The 26,281-nt window shown below is 46.5% G+C and overlaps 2 protein-coding genes across 2 annotated transcripts in view; one reads left to right on the plus strand and one right to left on the minus strand.

Annotated features, from left to right (window-relative positions):
- PIAS2 (protein inhibitor of activated STAT 2) overlaps positions 1–4,029 on the plus strand; it is a 30,526-nt gene extending 26,497 nt beyond the window's left edge. Inside the window, exons 13-14 of the mRNA XM_056848860.1 lie at positions 3,325–3,362; positions 3,832–4,029. Of these exons, the coding sequence (XP_056704838.1) occupies positions 3,325–3,362; positions 3,832–4,020 (227 nt within the window). The 3' untranslated portion in view covers positions 4,021–4,029. The remainder of the gene's footprint in view (positions 1–3,324; positions 3,363–3,831) is intronic.
- Positions 4,030–7,216: 3,187 nt separating this feature from the next.
- Positions 7,217–26,281, minus strand: part of LOC130476851 (elongation factor 2-like) — a 30,815-nt gene continuing 11,750 nt past the window's right edge. The window contains exons 7-15 of the mRNA XM_056848855.1: positions 25,575–25,688; positions 25,166–25,304; positions 23,768–23,963; positions 22,358–22,616; positions 20,596–20,703; positions 17,866–18,219; positions 15,918–16,100; positions 9,395–9,527; positions 7,217–7,412 (exon numbers count right to left, since the gene is read on the minus strand). Of these exons, the coding sequence (XP_056704833.1) occupies positions 7,219–7,412; positions 9,395–9,527; positions 15,918–16,100; positions 17,866–18,219; positions 20,596–20,703; positions 22,358–22,616; positions 23,768–23,963; positions 25,166–25,304; positions 25,575–25,688 (1,680 nt within the window). The 3' untranslated portion in view covers positions 7,217–7,218. The remainder of the gene's footprint in view (positions 7,413–9,394; positions 9,528–15,917; positions 16,101–17,865; positions 18,220–20,595; positions 20,704–22,357; positions 22,617–23,767; positions 23,964–25,165; positions 25,305–25,574; positions 25,689–26,281) is intronic.

Here is a 26,281-nt window from a genome sequence, read left to right on the forward strand (position 1 = left end):
ATTGGAAGATCACTTTGTTCAAGATCCAGGTGAAAGCTGTCAAGCTCCGCTCCCTAGCTCTGGTGCCAGAATCCAAAATAGGGGCAGCCTACCTGCTCTGTATATTAGTGTGTTCTCAAGAGGGTGGATAAGATGTCCCTTATAATGTGGGGGTAAAGTGTAGACGACTGGGGAAGGCAATGGCAAACCACCCCGTAAACGTAGTCTGCCTAGTAAACGTTGTGATGTGACGTCATCCCATGACCCGGGGAATACCTTTACCTTTTATCATGCTTTAACCATCTCCTTGTTTGCACAAAATGGTATCTGCTCCTGCTTTTTAGAAATTATTTGGTGCTACTGGCAAACCTGTATTAATAATATATTTTGTTGCAGCTTCATTCCATTGGAGTCTTGCAATCATAATTACTTCCTGACTGCATCAATATTTCCAACATATCCCCCCCCCCCCATAAAGGGGTTTGTGCCTTTGGAATGTGCACCTAGTGCAGAACTTATGGAAAGGCTCACAACTTTTTAATAAGGTCAATCCACAATGTTCCGTTCGTTTTTAGTTTATTTAAGAGTATGCTATCCCTTCTGCTACAAAGGCACCCAAGGATGTCTTGTAATAAGTAAAAACAAATTTTACAAATAGATGGTGATACAAAACATCAAATTCTCGAGGCTCTGAGATAATGCAAAATGGTGCATTTTGGATTGAAATACGAATTTCATCCACGTGTTTAAAACCCATAATGCTGCCGTGCACCCCAGAAAATATTTCATTGTTTGGGAATGTATTTGTTGATTTGCCTACAAGAACAGAGTAATCTTGGAAGCTGGCCATTTTTTTTTTTTTGGCCGCAGCAATGCCCCCACCCCCTCTAGAGTGGGGCACAGTCTTGCCTGAGGTCACCCTACACCAGGGGTCGGCAAACTCATTAGTCAAAAGAGCCAAATATCAACCGTACAACGATTGAGATTTCTTTTGAGAGCCAAATTTCTTAAACTTAAACTATATAGGTAGGTACACTGTTTATTAACTTAATAAACTTTAATTAAAGCTTTAAGTCTTAATTAAACTATAGGTACACTGAATAAAACTTGATATCATACTTAATACTGATCTTATTTATTGATAAAAATTAAATTGTAAGTCCCTGCCATTTCCCCCTCCCCGTCCGGAGTCCTCATCTGGAGGCCTGGTCTACCGCCATAAAAGCCTGTTGGTAGACCTGGCCTCCGGCTGAGTCCCATTGGGAGGCCAGGTCTACCCATTGGCTTTCTTGGCAGTAGACCTGGCCTCCAGAGGCCCACAGAAGCCAATTGGTAGACCTGGCCTCTGAAGGGGGACTTTTTCCCCTCCTCGGAGTCCAGGTCTACCGCTAAGAAAGCCAATGGGTAGACATGGCCTCCCAATGGGACTCAGCCGGAGGCCAGGTCTACCAAAGGAAGCCCGCCCCGCCCAACAGCTGATAGGTGGGCGGGGGGGCAGGAACCGCTGAGCCGACCGCCCAGCAATCGCGCGGCTAAAGGGGAGGGGAGGCTTTAGCCTCCCAACCATTGAGGGCAAGGGAAAGGGGGACCCGGCCATTCTCCACGGCGGGGGAGAGAGACAGCACGCCCGCTTGACTGCTCTCGCTCTCTCTCTCAGGCGTGCCGGCTCCGCAGCCCGGCTGCCGGCGCGAGCGGGCGCGAGAGCAGGGGCTCCGAACCAAGTTCAGAGAGCCGCGCTCGACGGGCCAAAGAGCCGCATGCGGCTCGGGAGCCGCAGTTTGCAGACCCCTGCCCTACACTTGAGGCCCTGCCAGGATGAGCCCCCTTCCCTTTGCCCCAGCTGTTGAGTTGGGCGGGAGGGGTCCGGTCCCTGTTGCAGTGAACTGCAGAAAGAAGCAAAGTCTCAAAGGGTCTCTGAGGCCTAGTGTGGCTTCCAGGGGATCCGCCCCAGGGAAAGATGGACTCTTCCTCCCTTCAGATTGACTTGCAAAGCTAATTGCAAAGCTAGATTCGAGTCCAGTAGTACCTTAGAGACAGCAAGATTTTTGGGGTATGAGCTTTCAAGTCAAAGCACCCTTTCATCAAATACAACTAGGAATGGTAATCCCTGAGCCTTTATGACCCAACTGGCATTCTGAAGCCTGAGCCCCTTGCAATATTTATTTACTTTATTTATATCCCGCCTTCCATCCCAGTAGGGACCCAAAGTGGCGCACATCCTTCTCTGTTTTATCCTCACAACAACCCTGTGTGGTAGGTTAGGCTGAGCATGTGTGACTGGCCCAAGGTCACCCAGCAAGCTTCCATGGCACGAGTGGGGACTCTGACCACTGCACCAGTGCTGGATACAAGGGCTCGTGAATCTCCATTTCTGCTGGTATTTGACGAAGGGAGCTTTGACTCTTGAAAGCTCATACCCCGAAAATCGTGTGGGTCTCTAAGGTGCTACCGGACTCAGATCTAGCTGTTCTACTGCAGGCCGACATGGCTAACCTCTGAACCTAACTTGAAGGTCTCACCTTGAGTTTCCAAAGAATAGCACGATGGGGTGGGGGTGGGGAGCGTTTGCTGTTCTTTTCTAGGCTGAGGGGAAAGGGTGGAGCCTCTGAAATATGCCAGCGGTAAACTGGCCAGCAGATTTACTGTGCCCCGTTCCCTTGAACAAATTATCCTGGGTTTTCTTTCAAGGCTGTCTAGCGAACTGATCAGCTAGTAAAAAGGCACTGGTGGTGGCGGTGCCTCAGTGGGTTGTGTTTAAGGGAGGAGTCCAAGTTCAGTGCTACAGCACCTGCAGAATGCTTCCTTGGGAGGTGGTAAGCTCTCTTTCCCTGGAGGTTTCTAAGCAGAGGCTAGATTTCCATCTGTCAGCAATGCTGATTTTATGACCTTAGGCAGGTCATGAGAGGGAGGGCACCTTGGCCATCTTCTGGGCATGGAGTAGGGGTCACTAGGTGTGTGTGTGGGGGGGAATGGGTAGTTGTGAATTTCATGCATTGTGCAGGGGGTTGGACTAGATGACCCTGGTGGTCCCTTCCAACTCTATGGTTCTGTGAAGGCCCCAGATTTGGTCCTCTGCCTTGGATTTTTTTTAAAAAGGGATAAACCTTGAAGACCCATGATCGGCCACCTTAAATTGTACACCTTTGCATAATTTTGGGGACCCTCCCTTCTGAGAACAACTCTGTTGTCAAGGAGGCATTGGTTTAGGGATGGGCTTTTAGAGGGGTTTACAGGAAGCAGTTCTCATGTGACACCAGTCTGTTCTGCATGAGTCCAAAGTCTGATGTAGCCTTTAAGGAAATCAGTGGCCTGTTTTCTCAAGGTGGATTAATTTCTTCTCTCTAGGTCTGGATTTCCTTTCCTTAATCCCAGTTGATCCCCAGGTAAGTGTTTTTGACTATAAACGAGTCACTTGTGCTTTTGTGGCTCACGTGCATAATCTAAATTAAGGTGGAATAATTTGGTAGTGGGAGGGGTCCAGTTTCTAGTTCCAAGGCCCAGCCCACCTGTTCCAGAATCCTAGAAGTCCTGCTTGTACCTTTAGAAACAGTCAAGACGGGGTGGAGGAAGTATGTTTCTCCTCCTGCGCCTGACAGATCTGCCTATCGGGAGGTATAGTACTATGGGGCCTATAGGAGTCCGATCACCCTTCTGCGTGGTCTAGAAGCATGGCAGCATACAGTATGAGCAGGTTCCTTGTAGGCCCAAGCAGCGCTTTGGGCAGAGCAGTTAACTTGCATGCGATCTTAGCAGACACCCGCCATAGCCTAGCCATTTGGACGCTTGCGCTTTATTTTTTTCCCTTTGTGCCTCTCGTCTCTCCTCCTCATCTGCCCCATTGTTTGTTTCAAGCAGTACTGTCCTCCTATGTTTTTGGATAGTCTCACCTCAACGTTGCCCACAAGCACCACCCCCGGCAACATCATCACCTCCACCAGCCACCACGAGAGCAGTACTCGCGTTAGCTCCTCAGGCCGGAGCGAGACGGCCGTCATCACGAGCAGTGGGACCAGCATTCCCGACATCATCTCCCTGGACTGAGCGCAAGAGCCTCGCGTGCATGGACCCATGGACCTTACAGTGGGGTATTTATTGGAGGAGAGAAATCTGTGGATTTCAGTTACCCTTGTCAAGTGGATAACGAAAACCAGCGCAAGAAGAAAACTGACTGGAAGGATATTTTGGGGGTTTTTTTCCTACTCTGGAGGCATACAATCTGCTTCGGAACAAGTCAGCCCTTCAAGCTCATTATGAAGAAACTGACATACTTTGTTGCTGCATGGATTCTGGGATAGGCGGGGGAGGTGGTCCAAGTGTGGATTTTAATTTTTTATAAACAGCAATAATGTAAAAAAAAAAAAACCTTTTTTGTAAAGTAAAAAGCACTTAATTACTCTGGATTGACATGACAAGAGCCTGATTTTAACCCAGATGTAAGGACGAGAGAAAAGAGCCGTGGTGTTTAAACTATCCTTTCACTTGGGAATGTGTCTTCGATGCAGAAGGAAGGTGAAGTTCTGGAAAATAACCCCTGCATGTACTTTGAGCTTCCTTTGTGCCTTCCTGTCCCAATATATCCCCATCTGGTTTCCAAATGTGGCATGGTTCATTTTTGCTCCAACACTGCTCAGTTAAAAGTACAACAAAAAAGAAAAGCTTGAAAAAAATGACATTTTTCTTTGCAGGGGAAGAGAATGCTATGCAAAGTCAGCTTCATGCATATCCATGTTAATAAAAATGTGAATGCAAAGTCCAGCAATCACCTTCTGGACTGGGGCGACTGGTTCTCCTTGGATGAAGGAAGAGATTTCTGCATCTCTGCAAGCCATGCCCTACAGAACAGCCGGTGCTTCAGATGGGAATGTGGTGTTATGCCACATTTCGCCTCCATCATGAGATGGAAACTCGTTTCTTTTTTTGCAGTTTCATGGTAACGACATACTCAGCCTCTTTTGAGTAGCTGTGGGAACGAAATACTTGATTGCATCGATTGATAATCTTTGCCAAATCGCCATTTTTTAAGCCCTTTTCCCTCGAGATGCTAATGGATACTTTGAGCAGCATGTGTACAGGTAGCTTACCTTATGTGGAGGTCACCTCTAAGGAGGGCATGCACAGTTTTTACCCATCAGCGGACAATTCCTGAGCATCTTGGTAACAAGAACGCAAACATAGCTGGCGTGTAGCTCCTTCATTTGTGTAGCTCCTTCATTTGTAACGTTCTGACCCCCCATTTACCCAAACCTCATGCTGGGAATCCTCCAGTGATCGGAGAAATATGTGGATTGGCTTTTTGGTGACAATTAACGATAGCTGTTTCTTTAAAGCCGGGTGGGACTATAAAGAGCTACATCAATTGTAAATTGTTTAACAGGTGCAGCTTTTGAGGTGTGTTGACAGAGGGTCCAAAGCACACAGCACCCTACTTTGACCTGTCTTACTAAAAGCAGCCGGGGCGGAAAGGCAGGCTACTCATAGTGGTCGTAAAATCATGGCGTGTGTATTTTCCTGTCCATTGGTTGGAGGGGAAGTCATGCTGACCAACCATGCCTCTAATGGGCCCTGTTAAATATAAGAAAACAGCACGAAGGCTCAAATTCTCAATATATGAAATCTATTAGATGACTACCAAAGCAAAAATAACAATTATATACAGGATTCCTTCCACAAGAGACACGCCGATCATAAAATCACCGTCATGACATATAGAATCCAATAACTGATAGTCCATCAAACATCAAGCAGTACATGTGAACCAACAGAAGTCTCTTGGACACCGTTAGACATATACTACTAGATGTTTGATGGACTATCAGTTATTGGGTTCTATGTTATGACAGTGATTGTATGATTGGTGTGTCTCTTGTGGAATCTTGTATATAATTATGTTATTTTTGCTTTGTTAGTCATCTAATCGATTTCATATATTGAGAATTTGAGCCTTTGTGCTGTTTCCTTATATTTCGCAGTGCTCTTTACAGCATAGGCTTGCTTGTTGGTTTAGGTTATTTCCTTTAATGGGCCTGCGAATCCTGTAACTTTATAGTAATTATATAAGAGGGGATTTCAGCAGGTGTTGACTTGAGCACCTGAATTTTGCTCCCCTGTAGTAACTAAAGGTAATTGGTCAAAGGCCATCTTTTACAGTAATTTCCCCCATTGATGTTACCCTGTTAAGAATTAAACAGTTCATTCTCCCACCTGTTAAGTACTTGCACTTGATTCAGTGGTGGGTTTTGTTTTTGTTTTTTTGCTAGGCAAGTCTTCAGTGGTATTCTACAAATATCTGTCCGGACTGACTCTACCCAGAGGTGTCTTGAATTGTCGAATGCAGATATTGCGTCTTGTTTGTTCTGCACCCCCCCCCCCGCCAAAAATAAAATCTCTTCATTTTGCGCAAGGCTGAGTTCCCAGCTCACAGGATGGGGTCTTGCATTTCATCTGATTTGTGTTGGCTAATTTTGTACTTACTGAAGTAATCTGGTATCCTAGGCTCCAATTAAAGCCATGCTGGTTTCTCATACTCCTGACATGTTTGCGTGCTTTGCTGTTCTATGGCTAATGTAAGCTTTAGTAGACCTTGATAACCTTTCTTAGGATGTAGGAGCCAGCCCCACAATTGAGTAGTTAATTTATTAAGTCATGGGGAGGGGCTGTGGCAGAGCATCTGATTGGCGTGCAGAAGGTCACAGGTTCAATCCCCTGCATCTCCAGTTAAAGGGACTAGGCAAATAGGTGATATGAAAGACCTATTTCCTTTCCTTAGATTTAACAGCCACTGGCTATCCATCAACCACTTCACACTTTAGAAAGGGGAAATGAAATTTAATTTTTCTTTGACACTATAAACAGAAAAGTTGCCACATCTCACACAGTTGACCAATCTATTTGACGGCAGATAACGCAGTATCCACTTCTCAGAAAGTGTCTTTAGCTGTTTTATCTATTTATTTTGTGGACATGCTAAAGCAATGTTGGCTAGGGAGTCTTCTGCAGTAATTTTAGAAACATCAGTTAACGCGTCTGCTTAGAGCAGAAACGAATAACCACCACCTGAGTAGTTTTAACACATACTTTTATTTCTCAGTAGGTGAACATGGCATAATCGCTAGATGCTGGCTGGCTTGTGTGTTTTTTTCTTCAGCTTGTTGCTTTCAGTTTCCTTCCCCCTAGCTTTGAAGTAATCCAATTCCATGATGATGTTGGGTGCCAAAGGAGACAGCCCTGGCCTGGCTGCGGTCACAGTTTGTCCAAGAAGTTGTCTAGGGGTGGGATGCCCTCCTTCAAGCCTTTGCGCTTGCGTGTTTCGGCCACAACTTGACAGGGGCGCGAGTTGGCATCGTAAGGGTCTCCAGGCAAAACCTGCCAGTGATCGAAGACACACTGGGGGAAGGCCTGGCCCCCGGTATTGGATCTCAAGTCAGCGGTGAAACCTAGACAGAGGGAAAGGAGTCGTCAGGAGGGACTCTGCCATTTCGAAAGCTGTTTGTCAGGTGAACAGAATGCCTCATGCCCCAAAATGAAGAGCTAGGTCATATCTTTTCAGTTACAAACCAACGTCGTCACTTGAATCACATCAGGCAAATCCCTACCAGCAAAAGTAATCATTTGCGGCAAAATACTGAACCTCCTCTGGTGAGCTGAGTATCTTACAGCCCATTCCTGAGAGGAAGGGCTGCAGCGACTGGAGGCCAAAACCACCACCTCCCCAGAAAAACCTGTGCAACCTCTCCATAGGGATGCACAGGGATATACCTTCCCTAAAAAGATGGCATATCTCGGGGAAAATAGAAAGGGCGTTACCAGGATGAAAGGGCCTTGGAGGCTTCCTAAAAGTGGCTCCTTCCCTGCCCCTGTGCCAGAACGCCCCCAAGAGGACGGCACACGTCCAGACACTGGCATGAGGCTGTGCTGGCGTCCCTGAGGCGCTGCTGTGGCACATGAACACATGAAGCTGCCTTATACTGAATCAGCCCCTTGGTCCATCAAAGTCAGCATTGTCTACTCAGACCAGCAGCGGCTCTCCAGGGTCTCAGGCAGAGGTCTTTCACATCACCTGTTTGATGATGTGGGATTGAACCGGGGACCTTCTGCATGCCAAGCAGAGGCTCTACCACTGAGTCACAGGCAGTGACAGGAGGGCAGCGTCCAGGCCTCCCTGGCCGGTGTAAGTGGCCCAGGCGCCAGCACAGCCCCTTCCTGACCTCCAAAGGACTTCTGTCCTTTAGGCTCAGGAATGGGCTGTTATTCTATTACATCAACCTGTTTGTTGGTGTCCAACCCTTGGCATTGTCTCTTATCTCTATCATGCACATCCTCCCTGTTGGGTCTCAGGTACCACTGCCCTATATTTCCTATGGCTAAGCCAGTAAAAGACTTCCCCAAGCATCTTTGAAAAGTGAGATTTAAGGGGGGGAACACCCTAAATGCTAACCACAGTTGGGGGAAGGAAAGTTTGGTATAGAGAAACCTGTTGTGCTCCTTGAACTTTAAAATGAGTTTCCAGATGGACAGCTAGACTTACTTCACCATCAATTCATCCTGATCAAGGCTGAAGCCCAGAGAAGATGTTTGGCTTCACAGCAGGAGACTCCTTAGAGGAGGTCTCTTTGCTTCCAACACAGGATTGCAAACCAGTGCTTTAAACCTTACACAAAACCATCACTTGAGCTTAAAGACATCCCTTAGATTGCCTGCGTGTTATGGATTGTCAAGTCACGTCTGGTTTACGGTGACCCCATGAATAGATGAGCTCCAAAACATCCTATCGTTGATTGGTCATACAAACTCAGGGTGGTGGCTTTCACAATTCTGTCAATCCATCTCCTGTTGGATTCCCCCCCTGCTGCCTTCAACTTTCCCTAGCATTATTGACTTTTCCAACGACTCTTGCCTCCTCATAATGTGACCAAAATGCGATAGCCATTGTTTAGTCACTTTAGCTTCTAGGGAGAGTTCAGGCTTGATTTGACCTAGAACCATCATTTGTCTTTTTGGAGGTCCATGGTATCCATAAACTCTAATCCAAAAAACACCTTCATTGTCAGTCTTTCACCTCCATTGTCCCTTAGATTACTGGGACTCAAAACAATCTTAGCTGGACTTATTTCTGATAAAAGAGTAGTGGAGTTAGATATCTGTACCTACTTTCCTAATAGGACCTGTCCTCAGCACTATCCTATGTTCATCCCTAAGATTAATTCTCTAAGAACATGAGAAAAGCCATGCTAGATCAGACCAAGGCCCGTCAAGTCCAGCAGTCTGTTCGCACAGTGGCCGGCCAGGTGCCTCTAGGAAGCCCACAAACACGACGACTGCAGCAGCACCATCCTGCCTGTGTTCCAAAGCACCTAATAAAATAGGCACTAAAAACCCTTGGTAGAGCAAAATAACAGAAACCCCTGAGATCTCTTACCAAAAGATTCGTTGACAGGCAGATATGCCTTGACCACAAACATTGGGGTCCCAGCAACTTGGGACTCTTCAAAGACGTGGCCACGTTTCCGGTTCAGGACTCCGTAGATGCCTCCAACCACTTGCTCTGGGCACTAGGAAGAAAAGGCGAAGAGTTGAGTTTGTTCCTGTTGGCCCAGGGGCCGGTCACGGTATCCTCTCCCAAACACACTTTTTAGCTCCATTATATAAGGCAGACGGATTTGCTCAGGCCTGATCCAGAGGGCTTCCACCCTGAGCAGGAATCTGAATATGGATCACCAGTCTCCTCCCATCAGCTGAACTAAAACCTTCATTCTGTGACACCAGACCAGAATTTTGTGCTGCAAAATTCTTGTCAGGGTTAAGTGATATTAAGCAAATGCTATTTAGCAATCGGAGTCCCGATTCCTTCCCATATTTACTTACTTACTTCACAACTTCACCTTTCTCCCCAATGGAGACCCAAAGCAGCTTACACCGTTCTCCTTGCCTCCAGCTTGGTGTAGTGGTTAAGAGCAGTGGTTTGGAGCGGCGGAGTCTGATCTGGAGAACCGGGTTTGATGCCCCACTCCTCCACATGAGCGGCGGAGGCTAATCTGGTGAACTGGATTTGTTTCCCCACTCCTATACACGAAGCCAGCTGGGTGACCTTGGGGTAGTCATGCTCTCAGCCTCACCTACCTCACAGGGTGTCTGTTGTGGGGAGGGAAAGGGAAGGTGATTGTAAGCTGGCTTGATTCTACCTTAAGCGGTAGAAAAAGTCGGCATATAAAAACCAACTCTTCTCCATTTTACCTTCACAACAACCCTATGAGGTAGGTCAGGCTGAGAGTGTGTGACTGGCCCAAGGTTGTTCTTTTGTTTCATGTATCTCTTCCATCCCCCCCCCCCCGTTGGGGGACACAAATGAGCTTACCTCATGCTCCTTTTCCCTCCTTTTTGAGGACAGAAAAGTGAAAAAATGTGGATAAGATTACTCCTCATGGGCCCTAGCAAAGTAATGCTAAGTATTTTCTGAGTCTAGACAGTGGTCAAAGGAGCTTCTTCAGATGCCTGTCTGCACCCAAGTGGGAATGGTGTGGTGAGCCTCACTAATTCAGAAATGAAGCTGCCCTTTGCAGCTCTGACCACTTATTAATCTCTTTACGCCAATCACACCTTGGGGTTTGAGAGGTTTTTTTCCCTTTCAGTTACTGCTCAGTATCTTCTACAAGCAGGGTGTTTTGTTTTTTGCATTTTCAAAATGCAGAACCAGAAAATGTACAAAACGGTTCACATTATTAAATTTGTGGACACTCTCACAGGCCGATGCTGAGCTGTTACTTAGAGGAGGGCAGAGAGCTGTTCCTGTTGGCAGCAGGGGGTACGACTTGCAATAATGGGTTTAAATTGCAGGCGGAGAGGTACCAGCTGGATTATTAGGCTGGACAAACACTTGTCAGGGGTGCTCTAGGCTGATCCTGCATTGAGAAGGTTGGACTAGATGGCCTGTATGGCCCCTTCCAACTCTATGATTCTATCACCGAAGAACCAAAGTGTGAGTGGTTAAGATCAGAAATTACAGTGGAGCAACCAAGCTGTTGCCTCCTCAGGCAGAGCCAGTAGGAGACGGGCTAAGAACAATTTTTAGATTGCTGGTAATGATTAAGGAAGCATTTTACAATGAATGCATATGCCCCATATTATTTTTGTTTTCAAAACTGGGAGGTGAGCTAGAGGCAGAAGTTACATTAGCTTTGCAGTGCTTGAAGAAGAGTTGTTTTTTATACGCTGACTTTCTCTCAGCGCTTAAGGAAGAATCAAACCGGCTTAGAGTCGCCTTCTCTTCCTCTCCCCACAATAGACACCCTGTGAGGTAGGTGAGGCTGAGAGAGCTGTGACTAACCCAAGGTCACCCAGCTGGCTTCAGGTGTAGGAGTGGGGAAACAAATCCAGTTCACCAGATTAGCTTCCGCTGCTCGTGTGGAGGAGTGAGGGGATCAAACCCAGTTCTCCAGATCAGAGTCCACCGCTCCAAGTCCACTGCTCTTAACCACTACACCATGAAAGGGTACCTGAGCTCAGATCCGCTGGCACTCAGGTAGTGTTTCCCCTCCCTCCTGAAAGGGACTGACGTTGCTGGAGAAGCCACGCCCCTGCCACAAGCCAGATAAAGGCCTGATGTGATTTGCAGAGCAGGCTGCCACTCTCCAGACTGTCAATAAAACCCGTGTCGTCTCCTCCCATCAGCTGTAGCAGATTAATCTATCCTCCTGTGGGAAAGGAAATCCCCAGCAGCTTTAACTCCTCTGTGTCGCGCACAGCTTGTCTGGACTTCAGGAGTTTACCTGGTAGCAACTTCACACCACGCAGTACTGCTATGTACAGTTTATTTACAATATTTACACAGAGTCCTTTGGCTGTTAACATTCACAGCTCTGAGCAACAGCATGCTCCGCCAGCATACATATTTCAGCAAGAGGTAACTGACATTCACTATACAGACTTATATACACATTCATGACCAATCACAGTTCACCTGAGATGAGTCATTCTGGAAATCCCCATTCCTGGCTGTACAAACTGGATCAGACCAGCATCATCACATGACTTAGCTGTCACTCTGATCAGTATGATCTGTTTAGCAAACTGCAGACTAGGCATAACTTTGACATATGTTGACACGCCTCCCTAGTCAAACGTTTGTTAAACACAGCCATTTCTTTAAATATTGAAACTTTTCAGTATTCAAACATTTCAGTCTCCTGGCTTAGTGCACACCAACCATTCTCATTTCTGGAGACTTGCACCCCTAGGTAATTCTTAATAGGGCCTAGATGTTTCATTTTAAACATTTCCTGTATGGTCTGCATAAACCATTTCAACTGTTCCTGTTGTGGTACATTAAACATACATCATCCACAAAAAGTAATAAATAACAGGTTTGTTTACATATTTCCACTTGATACAGACATGGATCAGACACACTCTGCTTAAACCCTTTTTTGGTTAAAGCATTTTTTATACACATATTCCATGCATGTCCAGATTGCTTTAAGCCATATAATGCCTTGTGCAATTTTAACACTGTGTTGGCATTTTGACATTTGAACCCTGGTATTTGATCAAGATATAACTCTTCCTCAATAGGTGCGTTCAGATATGCAGTATCAAAATCAAAATGATCAACTAGCATTCCTTCTGCTCCAGCCTTGGTTAATGCAACTCTAATTGTTTCCATGCGAATCGTGGGGGCAAATGATTCATAATAATCCTGTCCAACCACCTGCGTAAATCCCCTCGCAACTAATCTTGCCTTATATTTAACATTCCCATTTGGCAAGGTTTTGAGTCTGTACAACCAACGGCAACTCAGTTTTCTTATCTACCGGCAATTCAGATAAGGAAAATACTTCATTTGACACCAATGAGTTATATTCCGCCTCCATGGCTTGCAGCCAAGCATTTTTCTCTTCTGAGGCTAGACTTAACACATTGTAATCAGTTGGAACTTTTACAAACACATGGTTAGCAGTTACACCATACCTTTGAGGTGGAATACCTTTTGTAGATCTAGAGGACACTCTTGGCACTACTCTCTGATCTGCACTTTGCACACTCTCAGAGTCTGCATGTATTGGTGACTGCACCTCCTGTTTTACTTCTGGCATGTTATCAGAATCATCATTCATAGATAACAATACTGTGGATGGTAATTGGTTTGCATGTATCTTAGGCCAATTAGCATCCTCACAGAATGTAGCTGAACGACTGAAACTTAATGCATTCTGGTTATTTACAAAACGGTAAGATTTCATTCCTGTCTGATACCCCAGGAATGTCAACTTTTTTGCTCTTTCACCACCTTTCCTACGTTGTTTCAGTGGTATATTAACCCATGCTTTACTGCCAAATATCCTGATATGATCCAAACTGGGATCTTTCCCATACAAAGCCTTGTATGGAATGTTATTTGTGGCAATTGTCCAAATTCTATTTGATATATAACAAGCATTTTTTGCCGCTTCAGCCCAGAACATTTTTGGCAATCCAGCATCAAGTAGCATTGATTTTATCACTGTTTTCAGTACTCCTCCCTTTCTCTCTGCAACACCATTTTCTTGACTCATAGATACATTAGCAATTCTATGTTCAATACCTTGAGTCTTAAACCAATGAGCCATTTCACCAGACATGTACTCGCCCCCAAAATCACTTTGGAACTTACAAATATTATGCCCCAATTGCCTTTGCACACTGTTAGCCCACATCTTTATAGTATCACACACCTCTGACTTCTTTGCTATGGGATACACCCATGTGAACCTTGTGGCATCATCTATCAAAAGAAGATATTTTCTTTTAGATATACTGTCTGGGAAGGGCCTACCACATCACTATGAATAAGATATAGAGGGGTTTTTGTTACTCTGTCACTCTTTGGTGCAACTGGGTGTGCTTTAGACTTACTTTGCTTGCACACATCACAATCCAGATATGTTTTGCACCCTTCAACCTTCTCTTTGCCCAGCAGGGCAAGAGTTTTATTTAAGGTGCCCCAGCCCACCCGGCCGAGTTTTCTATGTAGCAAATGTATACACTTATGGTGAGGGTTTTTATTTAACACTGTTTGTGCTTTACCTGCCATGTTCTCTAGCACATACACATTATCTTTCAATTTCCCCACTGCCATAATCTTATCACCTTTGAGAATATTACAGCACTTATTTCTGAAAGTCACACTGAATCCTGCAGAATCTAGTGCACTTATACTTAATAAGTTTTTCTCAAGAGAGGGTATACAAAGCACATCTTTGAATGTATGGTTTAAACTTCCAAACATTACACTTCCTTCACAGGAAACAGTTGCAGAACGTCCATCTGCCAAACTTACATGACCTAACACCGATTGATGTGAGTTCATTAGTAGCCTTTCCTCCCTCACAAATATTTGTGAAGCTCCTGAGTCAATTATCCAAGAGTCATTCAGGGAGTCTGGACTCACTCTCACCAGCGTAGCTTGCTGTTTGGTCACAAATTGAGTCTTTTTTCCTTCTCTGTATTTCCTTGCAGCAGGGCAAAATCTTTGAATGTGCCCCTCTTTTCCACATCTGTAACATTTCTTGACACGTAAAGCCACAGGTATAGGCTTGCTTGTTTCACAGCTGAGGCTTGTATCCTTCCTTATCTCTTGCTTGGCACAGCTCCCGGTCTGGCCGACTGCCAACTCCCGTTGCGTATATCGCGCCTCTTCCTCTAACAATCTCCCTGAGATGTACTGCAAAGATAACTTTGCTGCATCCACAGATCCAAGGGCTGAGATAAGTGGGTCGAAACGCTCCGTCAGGGAACTTAAGACAATAAACACCTGGTCCTGGTCAGAAATCTGCTTTCCCCTCTGAGCCAGCAGTTGAAAATACGTGGCTAAGGTATTCAAATGAGCTCTAACACTCTCATTTGGCTCCATAGTCTTTCTATAAATCCTTCTCATCAGGGAAATAAGAGATCCAGCCGTGTCTTGCACATATACAGCCTTGAGGCTATTCCAGGCATCTTTAGCTGACCCCTGTCCCGCCACATGCACCAACTGGTCATCAGCAACACTTAATATCAACGTGGCCAATGCCTTCTGGTCTTTTAAACTTTCCTCAGGTGTGGGAGCTTGTGGGGGAGAATCCACATACGTCCACAATGACTCACGCTTAAGATAATGCTCCATTCGCAGAGACCACACGGCACAGTTATCTGCGGTCAGTTTATCAACCAGCAGGACAGAAACAGCTTGCGCCATGATATCTTCTCTCACCGGCAGTAGCTGATTATCCTCCCCTGGTTCCTCCTCCGACTCCTTGTCAGAAACAACTGAACCGTCTTCAGACTGTATATCAAGGTCCTCAGCGTCGCTGGCCTCTGTAGACATCCAAACCGTTCACAGCAGCAACTCACAGCAGTAGCTCACCAACTCCAATAGAACCTCCAGCTCTCAGCGCAGTCTATCTGGGCCCATAACCCTGTCGCGCACAGCTTGTCTGGACTTCAGGAGTTTACCTGGTAGCAACTTCACACCACGCAGTACTGCTATGTACAGTTTATTTACAATATTTACACAGAGTCCTTTGGCTGTTAACATTCACAGCTCTGAGCAACAGCATGCTCCGCCAGCATATATATTTCAGCAAGAGGTAACTGACATTCACTATACAGACTTATATACACATTCATGACCAATCACAGTTCACCTGAGATGAGTCATTCTGGAAATCCCCATTCCTGGCTTTACAAACTGGATCAGACCAGCATCATCACATGACTTAGCTGTCACTCTGATCAGTATGATCTGTTTAGCAAACTGCAGACTAGGCATAACTTTGACATATGTTGACACTCTGCCCCTCTCAAACTACATTGGACCTGAGTGAAGATAGAGGGAAATGAGAATCTGAGACCGCCTGCCCCTCAATCCCCAAAACACAGCCAGCTACGTACTCCCATTTACCGTTGAGGCCGACCCCCAGGTAACGTACCTGAATCTCTACAAGATAGATGGGTTCCATTAGTCGGGGCTGGGCGGTCAGGGCTGAGGCGTACAAGACCCTCCGTGCCGTGGGGATGATTTGGCCCCCGCCACGATGGATGGCATCAGCATGGAGAGTCACGTCGTGAATGTCGAAACGAACCCCTCGCATGTTTTCCTCACAAAGAACGCCCTGCAAGACAGCTCAAGATGACCAACACCTTACGATTGACTTATGGTTGAAATTAAATCAAGAGTTTCCATCTAGACATTAAGAAGAACTTTCTAACAGAGAGGTTACTCAGTGGAGCAGGCTTCCTCGGGAGGTGGTAAGTGCTCCTTCCCTGGAGGTTTTTAAGCAGAGGCAAGATGGCCATCTGTCAGCAATACTGATTTCTATGACCTTAGGCAGTTCATGAGAGGGAGGGCATCTTGGCATGGCGTAGGGGTCGCTGGGGGTGTGGGGGGGAGGTAGTTGTGAATTTCCTGCATTGTGCAGGGGGTTGGACTAGATGACCCTGGTGCTCCCTTCCAACTCTATGATTCTATGACTAAGCTGGTACTTCAGCTGAAACAAATATTCAGATTTTTGTACACGACCTTATGTTGCTGATTGTAGAGTAGAAATCTTCATGTTACTAGGAAGACCTCGCTCTATTATGGTGCTGGAAGGCTTACAGAAAACTAAGGGTAAGTATTCACAACACATGAAACTGCCTTATACGGAACCAGACCCTTGGTCCTTCAAGGTCAGTATTGTCTACTCAGACCGGCAGCAGCTCTCCAGGGTCTCAGGTAGAGAGATCTTTCACATTACCTACTCGTCTAGACCCTTTAACTGGAGATGCCGGGGATTGAACCTGGGACCTTCTGCATGCCAAGCAGATGCGCTCTACCACTGAGCCACAGCCCCTCCCAAACAAAGTGAGGACTACAAATGTAAACATTAATGGTACTTTTTATTATTATTTAAACCATTTATTAGGTGCCTTTCTACCTTGCAAATAAAACAATGATTATAAAAATCACAATTAGGACTGCCAATAAATAAAAACCAAAGTAGTCAAAGGCAGTCCTAAAGTAAACTTGTCTTCAATTGCCTACTGAAGATTCAAAGTGAGGGGGCCAGGCAAACCTCCCTGGGGAGTTTGTTCCACAACTGTAGGGCTGCCACTGAAAAGGCCCTCTCTTGTGTACTCACTAAATGAGCTCGATTGATGGGACATTCAGGATGGCCTTACCTTGTAATCTTAATTCCCAGGCAGGAACGTATGGGACGTATGGTCCTTAAGATTCCCCCGGTCCCAAGCCATGAACACATGAATCAGACCCCTTTGTCCATCAAAGTCAGTATTGTCTACTCAGACTGGCAGCGGCTCTCCAGGGTCTCAGGTAGAGAGGTCTTTCACATCACCTACTCGCTTAGTCCCTTTAACTGGAGATGCCGGGGATTGGACCTGCGACCTTCTGCATGCCAAGCAGATGCTCTACCATTGAGCCACAGCCCCTCCCCCTTTACAGCCATGTAGGGATGTAAAGGACAAAACCAACACCTTGAATTGAGCTGGGGAGCAAATCGGCAGCTGGTGTAATTGCTTTGTATCAGGGCCACACCCCAGCAGTTCCTATCTTCAGCTAGGAAGCCTAGCTTCCTAACTGAAAAATGGCCAATCCAAGCCACAAAGGAAGCTGCCGTGCAGGACTGGGACAATCTAACCCTGTTTAATGGGCAGAAGGCTTTCCCAGTCCTGCTATCCGACATGCCTAGAACTGATCTTAGAGCCTAACACTCGTAAGCTGTCAGTCACTACAGCCTATCCCAAGACTTAACCCTGGAGAAGGGGGGGAGAGAGAGTACAGCTTTAGGAAAAGATAAGGGAAGTAACGTCTCACTAAAAGACAGTGATAGTCTTGATGATACGGAGATACAGGAAATGTTTACAAAACGTCAGACGTACCTCTTTGGTTGCCCACTGAAATCCAGCCACCACGCTGTCTTTGATTTCATTGAGGTACTGGACACCCTTAGTGATGTCGACCAAAATATTGGGGCCTGTCCCATCAGGGCCAAAGCACCAGATCTTCCGGGCCTCAGACACGTCCCACTCGTACTTCTCAGCCAGGTAGCGGGCTCGCTGCTTCAACTCTTGGCGGGAGCTGACGTCCCCTTTGTCAATATCCTCTGCCAACCCGTCGGGGAATGGGCGGGCTTTCATGTAGAGCCGGTTGTGTTTGTTGGGGGATTTGGACAAGCACATCTGGCTGGACTCTTCACACACCGTCTCTCGGTAAGATACAACCGGGTCTGATTTCTGCAATGCGACAAACAACCCATCAGATAAACATAGCCCCTCTTGTGTGTTTGTTATCTGCTAAAATCAACCTCTGCTACCGAGTCTGACCTAAAATTTCCACCTTGTTCAGAGATGAAGGACATAAGGGAAAGAATCTCTCCACACCAGAGGTCCCCAACCTTTTAGAGCCTGTGGGCACCTCTGGAATATTGACACACAGGGTGGGCACAGCCACAAAACAGCTGCTACCACTTACCTTCAACCACATAGTGTAGATCCTTGTGCTGTGGTGGCAGCTGCTGACAAAGCAACATATTTAAAAATCTGCATGGTCAAATCAAATCTCCAGCGCTCAATCAGAAGCCTTGCTGGGCAAAAGCCCCACCTGGCCCCGCCCATTTTCTAGAAACATTTGGTGGGCACCTCACTGGAGACCCCTGCTATACACAGACACTTCCCTCTTCCCAAAGCAGGCCTTTGATTTGGGGGCCCCAGGGCATGGGATACCCTACCCCACAGAGACGTTTTGTGCACTGCAAATTTTACTGCCTGGCCGAACCTGCAACACAGGCATGCGTGAGATCAGCCTTCCGCTCAGGCACTTGTATGAGCAGCACAGAAAGTTAAAAGCCATTTCAACATAGTTGGGGACATATTTTCTGGAGTGTTATTTTGCAGGTGGGGTTTTGCAAGCATGAACTTTATGAGCAAGGGAAATTCCCAAAGAATATGGCATGAGGAAGAAGAGTTGGTTTTTATATGCCGACTTTCTCTACCACTTAAGGCAGAGTCAAACTGGATTACAATCACCTTCCTTCCCCTCCCCAAAACAGACACCCTGTGAGGATAGGTGGGGCTCAGAGAGTAACTAGCCCAAGGTCACCCAGCTGGCTTCATGTGGAGGAGTGGGGAAACCAATCCAATTCACCAGATTAGCCTCCGCTGCTCCTGTGGAGGAGAGGGGAATCAAACCCAGTTCTCCAGATCAGAGTCCACCGCTCCAAACCACTGCACCATGCTGGCTTGGGCTTCTAGGCAGTTGTTCTGCAGAAACCTCGCAGATAACAACCAGAACTACACCAGACGCAATAGTGCAACTACGCTGTTAGGAACCTGCACCCCACAATCAGATTCTATGGAGTTCATTTATATTTATTTCAAACTCAGTTAAGAAACAAAAACACTGATGACAATAAAACCACCGTGCTATTACAATTTGCAGCGGCAGAACACGGTAATTGTTTCAGCTGATGCTCAACGGAAGGGGCTTTGTTCTCTCTGCCGTGAGAACTTGGGGGCACCCAATAAAGTTCATGGGCAGCAGATTCAGGACAGACAAAAGGGAAAGCTGCTTTACTCCAAGAGTAATTGTGAAATTCACTGCCACTGGAGGTGGCAGCGGCAATGGCCATGACCACAGATGGCTTTAGAAGGGGGGGGGGGGTAAGAGAGATTCATGGAGGAGGGGGTCTAACAATGGCGACGAGCCACAGTGACTGAAGGGAACCGCCACACACAGAGGTGGTAAACCTCTGAACACCAGTCTCAGGAGGCAACATCGGGAGAAGACCCCATCCTCTACGTCCTGTTTGTTTGGCTCTCCCTGGCAACTGATTGGCTGCTGTGTGAGTCAGTATGCTGGACCACAGAGACTGCTGGTCCGATCCAGCAGGCCTCTTCTTACGTTCTTATCAATAGAGGCTGAGAGGAAGGGGCCAGGGGGTAGCCCAGAATCTGGTGCCTGCTTCAATATTTCACTTTGATGAGCATCTTACGCAGCAAACAAGTTTAATGAACACCTGGACGGCTTCTACGCCCAACACTGAACCTTCTTCCCAATCTTTATCTGTGCCTTCTCCCACCCTTAGAAGAAGAGTTGGTTTTTATATGCTGACTTTCTTTACCAATTAAGGAAGAATCAATCCAGCTTACAATCACCTTCCCTTCCCTTCCCCACAACAAACATTCTGTGAGGTAGGTGGGACTGAGAGAGCTGTGACTAGCCCAAGGTCACGCAGCTGGCTTCATGTGTAGGAGTGGGGAAACCAATCCAGTTCACCAGATTAGCCTCCGCCGCTCATGTGGAGGAGTGGGGAATCAAACCTGGTTCTCCAGATCAGTCCACCGCTCCAAACCACCGCTCTTAATCACTACACCACGCTGGCTCTCAATCCCCACCCCACTAAATTCAACCTTAATCCAAGCTTTAGAAGCAGAGTTCACTGTTCACAGCTATATACACACTCAGTTCCTCGTAAGTTATTTCTCGGCATTACTCATTTGGCTCGGAAATAGAGCCAGTCACACAATTCTCATTTTAGATCCACCGTTATCGTGACCTCTGGTGTTGAGCATGTCCTCCCACCTGCCCGCCCAAGGATTCTGCTGGCACACCTTGATGGGGATACAGGCGTGGTCCTCTTCCAAATCTTTGAGGCAGATTTCTAGATGCAGCTCGCCAGCCCCAGCGATTATGTGCTCCCCGGATTCCTCGATAATACACTAGAGAACAGGAGGGAAGCGGTGAATGAAACTGTTCCGGGATCGTTTCCCACAGGCTGACAGAATCAAAACACCACAGCAATCTGATCGTTCGAGTACGGCATTGTACTGAAGCTCTGAAACGAACTCAGTATACGTGATTCCAAAACAGCCATACAAGAGTAATCATGGGGAAATCGAACGCTGTTTCAGAAGCCATTTTCACATGCTTTCCCCCAGCAATACACCTGTGTGTGAAATACAGAGCACGGCCGGGTGAAACTCTGCTGCTCTAGCACTCATGTACTAATGAATGAAATGCATTAGCTGGACTACCATATAGAAAAAGGGGTCAGGCAAGGTGTGAATCCTGATTCTGAAAGCGTCGAAGTAATGTACACAACCTAAAATTTAGACCTCAGGACTAAGCGTGCTTATGTTAATAAGTACAGGCTTTTTATCCTGTTTATTTCCTCTACAAACTAGCTTTTTCATCAAACAAATTAAAAAATATATAGAGCTCGGCTTGTGCCAGGGTTCTCTGTTCTCCAACAGAACTCTCCGCTTGTATGGAAGTGAGGTGGAAGCACAAGGGGTGTACAAGATCAGGAGCGAAGCTACTCGACGCCTCTGTGACCTCTCCAGCACGGAGGGCGCAACCGGCCAACATGCTCTAAAAGGCATGCTTCCCACCTGATCCAGACTTTCTGAAACCCTTCTCCTGCCGACTGGAACTGCCTTTCCTGTTCATATTTTCCCAAGAAAGCCAAGATGATGGTGCATTTCCATCATCCCGTCCCAATCTCTCATGAGCGAGCAAGGTAAAAACACTAAAGCGACATGAAAGGTATTTTTCTTTTTAACCAAGATTTCTAAAGATTCCCAGAATGGTCTCCACTCAGGGAAAGCTACTCAACAATTAAAATATAAAAAGAGTACTCCGAATAAGCCTCACCCGTTTGGACAGTAGAACATCTGATCAGCAAACACAGATCTTACACTATTTTTCTAAACCTCCCTACTGGTGGAGTAAAATAATGCACTCTAGAATAAACCAGAGAGAAGTAAAATAATATAGAGTAAGCAAAAAGGAGTAAAATAATGTACTCTGGAGTAAGCCAGAGATTAAACGATTTGGAAATCTATTTAGCAATATGTTATTCCTGTACAGCCCCGTGGCGCAGAGTATTAAGCTGCAGTACTGCAGTCAAAAGCTCTGCTCACGACCTGAGTTCAATCCTGACAGAAGTCAGTTTCAGGTAGCCGGCTCAAGGTTGACTCAGCCTTCCATCCTTCCGAGGTCGGTCAAATGAGTACCCAGCTTGCTGGGGGTAAAGGGAAGATGACTGGGGAAGGCACTGGCAAACCACCCCGCAAAACAAAGTCTGCCTAGAAAACGTCGAGATGTGACGTCTCCCCATGGGTCAGGAATGACCCGGTGCTTGCACAGGGGACCTTTACCTTTACCTTTTATTTCTGTACCCACCGACTTTGCTTTGAGCTATTTCAAGGGAATTTAGATCTCCGGCCGAACTGGGAAGGAACCTATTTTCAGCCTAAACGGCATGCTGCAAGCACAGGTAGCAGAAGGACAGCGGTGAGTTCTCCCCTTTCAGAGAAGCGCCACTGCAAAACCAACCACTCTAAAGCCACAAAGGTACGACTGACCACTCACCTGGACCATAGGGTCAGACTTGGCGAGACGCTTTAGACCTTCCACTAGCTTGGGCAGGTCGGCGGGGTTTTTGGCTTCCACTGCCACACGCACCACGGGGCTAACACTAAATTTCATCACTCTCATGTTGTGGGCGTGCTCAAAGGTGGTAATGGTGCCCGTCTTCACCAAAAACTGGTCAACACCAACTAGACCAACAATGTTGCCACAAGGGACCTCCTCAATGGGCTCAACATAACGACCCATCATCAAAATGGTTCTACAAAGACAGAGGATTGGGGGGTAACAAGCCTTGAACATCTGTTTCTTTTTATCATCTGAAGTATCGTTAATTAACCCCTTTGAACGTAAAAGATGTTCTTAGTTCTCTCCCGTACCTTTCAGTTACTAATATTCTGATGGCTCTGCCTCCCCAGAAAATGGACCCCTGATTACTTACCGTGAGGGTTCCTTCTGCTCTGAGGTAAGGAGAGCATCTTGAGTCGGGTGATTCCCTTACCCGTGCATAGAGAGACCAGGCCAGCCACGTGGTCCTCTTTGGAGAGGAAGCTGTCCCTTTTGGTCTCCTGGCCCATCCGCCTTGTGTGCCCAAATGGTCGGTTCCCTTGTTTTACCAGGTTGATAACTGCACACATTTTATATGGGAGACGTATAACAACTTGAGACAATCTTACCAGATGTTTGCATAATTGGTAATATATGATACAACCAATATGCATGCCTGGTCTGATATATTGTATATGTATACATATCTGTAAATGTGCGTATGTTTTACATGGTTTTCAATTGACCACTGAGGAAGGCCAAATAGGCCAAAACACATCTGGCAGGTGGTTATAGACATCAACCTTAGGAAATGCCATTGTGCTGTTTTAATGTTTTTAAAATAATTTTTATCTTGACATAGCGCTTTAAATAAATTATATTTTCATTATCTGTATATTTTATTATCCCACCCAACCTTGGGTACCCAGCTTCTGTTTTCTAGGTTGGGTTTCATTCCCTTCTTTTTTCCTCTATTCTGGGATTGTGGAGAGATCAGGGGGTCTCTCTTGCTGCTGGTAGGCAAAATCCGGAGCCTACTTTTCTAGGTATGGGTTGCTTCTCTGGAGCAACTTCTGCTGCTGCCACTCTGTGGCGAGGCAGGGGAGGGAAACTGGGCGGGTGGGTGTCCCCGCCACAGAAACAGGAAGCGAAAGAACTAGTTCCTGCCTCTCCATGCACGGGGAGGAGAATCACTCGACTCTCAAGTTGCCCTCCCCCTCAGAGCGAGAAGGGGAACTAATTAAAAGAGAGAGTGCATCTCCTCCTATCGGGCTCCCCCCCCAGCAAAACAAAACGAGTTTCGTAACGTTCCGAATATTTTGCATGCACTCATCTTGAAAAGAAGCGAAGTCACGCCCCGACTACCTTTGAATGGGTTTTAGGTAGAGATCTTCTTTCTTTCCCGGGGTGTAATTCGGGCCCATGATGCGCACTTTCTGGCCGGTGGAGACGATGCCGGAGAAGACTCGCCCAAAGGCGTAGAAACGACCTTTGTCGGACGTGGGGACCATTTTGGAGATGTACATCATCAGAGGGCCTTTGGGGTCACAGTTCTTCACACCTGCAGGGAAACAAGATGGGTTTTTTTAAAGCCTAGCTGCCATTACTGCAGTCTGGTTTTGCCTTCCTTCTCCTCTAACCTAAATAAAATATCACATGCGGGCAGATACCAGCCATTAACTGAAGAAAAAGAGTTGGTTTTTAATATGCTGACTTTCTCTACCATTTAAGGGAGACTCAAACCAGCTTACAATCACCTTCCCTTCCCCTTCCCACAACAGACACCCTGTGAAGTAGGTGGGACTGAGAGAGTGTGACTAGCCCAAGGTCACCCAGCTAGCTTCATCTGTAGTAGGAGTGGGGAAACCAACCCGGTTCACCAGATTAGCGTCTGCCGCTCATGTGGAGGAGTGGGGAATCAAACCCGGTTCTCCAGATCAGATTCCAACACTCCAAACCACCGCTCTTAACCACTACACCACTGGGTGAAAGGAGACTGCCAGGACAGAAGTCAGATCTGACTCACTGCAGGGACGAAACAGAAAAACGCGTTTCGTCGGTTTCCACACATCAGGATGGAGGCCCTTTCTCAATGCTGTACCCCATCCACTACCAGGATTCGCTCCTTATTTGGAACCATAGAGTTGGAAGGGGCCATACAGGCCATCTAGTCCAACCCCCTACTTGATGCAGGATCACCCTAGAGCATCCCTGACAAGTGTTTGCCCAGCCTCTGCTTAAAGATTGCCAGTGAGGGGAGCTCACCACCTCCCTAGGTAGCTGATTCCACTGTCAAACAACTCTTAACTGTAATTTTTTTCCTGATATCCAGCTGGAACCACAATTTAAACCCATTATTGCGAGTCCTATCCTCTGCTGCCAACAGGAACAGCTCCCTGTCCTCCTCTAAGTGATAGCCCTTCACATACTTCAAGAGAACAATCATGTCCCCCCTTCAACCTCCTCTTCTCCAGACTAAATATTCCCAGCTCCCTCAGCCTTTCTTCATAGGGCTTCGTCTCCAGGCCCCTGATCATCCTCGTTGCTCTCCTCTGCACCCGCTCGATTCTGTCCACATCCTTTTTGAAGTGAGGCCTCCAGAACTGAGCACAATAGTCCAGGTGCGGCCTGACCAATGCTGTGTACAGTGGAACTATGACATCTTGCAATTTGTGGAAAGGCTCTGAAGACCTAAATCGGACAATTGTCAGTTCCCAAAGCAGCCCTGTTTCTACCTAGAAGGGCTTCATTTTCTCGTCTTACCCATTGCAGCTTCGTCGTCGGGAGGCCCCTCGTACAACAGTTCGCAGCGGTATTTCTGGGCCGTGACCGGGGAAGGAAGGTGGATGGTGATCATCTGAAGCAAGGCGTCTCCGGCGGGCAGCCAGCGACGCATGACGGCCTGGGAAGCACAGAGACCTTGCCTGAGCTACTGAGAAATCGTTGGGTGTCCTTCTTGAATTACTTTGAGCAGGTGGAAGAAACGGAATGTGTTTCCAAAGCCCGCCTGTGTCGCTTGAACATACGAAGCGGAGGCCTTCCCCAGCCCTGGTATGAAAGAATGGCTCTGGAACGCTCTGCACACAAGAGAAATACTCCCACTGGGAGGGAAAGACTGCTGCGCTAAAACAGAAGGGGGGAACAGGGAAGGAGGGAAAGGATCCCAAATTACCTTAAGAAGGGGCTTCCCTTCTTTTTCTCGATCTTCAGCATCCAGCTTGATGTCCAGTTTTTCTATCAGCTTGGATGCCTCCTCCTTCTTGAAGTTCATAATGGCATCAAAGACCTGGCACAATGAAAGGAGGTCAAAAAGGGGAGCTTTGGTATCTCTTGGGTATTTTATTGTAGCTTTTGCTTGATTGTTGTTAAGCCCATAGAGATTGGCTGTCTTACTCCTCGAATCTCCTGGATATAGGGAGCAACGTTAAGTTATGAAGGTAGACTAGAGTAAATGAATATATGAAAGTAACTAATATCTTAGGGTAAAAGTATATTCTGCACCAAACTCAGCTAGGTTATTAATATTTGTATGTTATTATTCTGTATCTTTTTGTTTGTATCATATTTCTATGCTTTATTTTTAATATTGTTGCTCTGTTCCTATTATTAAATAATAATAAAAACAAGCTTTTAAAAAAGGGAAGCTTTTATTTGCCACCAGATACCCCTGGACGTTATTGTCAACCTGCAGCCCTGAACTGAGAGCTGAAAGCCAAAGGGAGGGAGTTATTTCCCTCTGGGTAAGCTTCTAGAGCCAGGCCTTGCTAAATTTGTTAGTTCCACTAAACAAGCTTCTTTAAATCAGCTCTGAACACAAGTGTCCTGCAAAACTCGGCAGAATAACAGCCACACATATCTTGTACTTATTATTTCCTTTAT

The sequence above is a fragment of the Euleptes europaea genome, chromosome 4 (genome assembly GCF_029931775.1).
Source record: "Euleptes europaea isolate rEulEur1 chromosome 4, rEulEur1.hap1, whole genome shotgun sequence".
Classification (NCBI taxonomy): Eukaryota; Metazoa; Chordata; class Lepidosauria; order Squamata; family Sphaerodactylidae; genus Euleptes; species Euleptes europaea.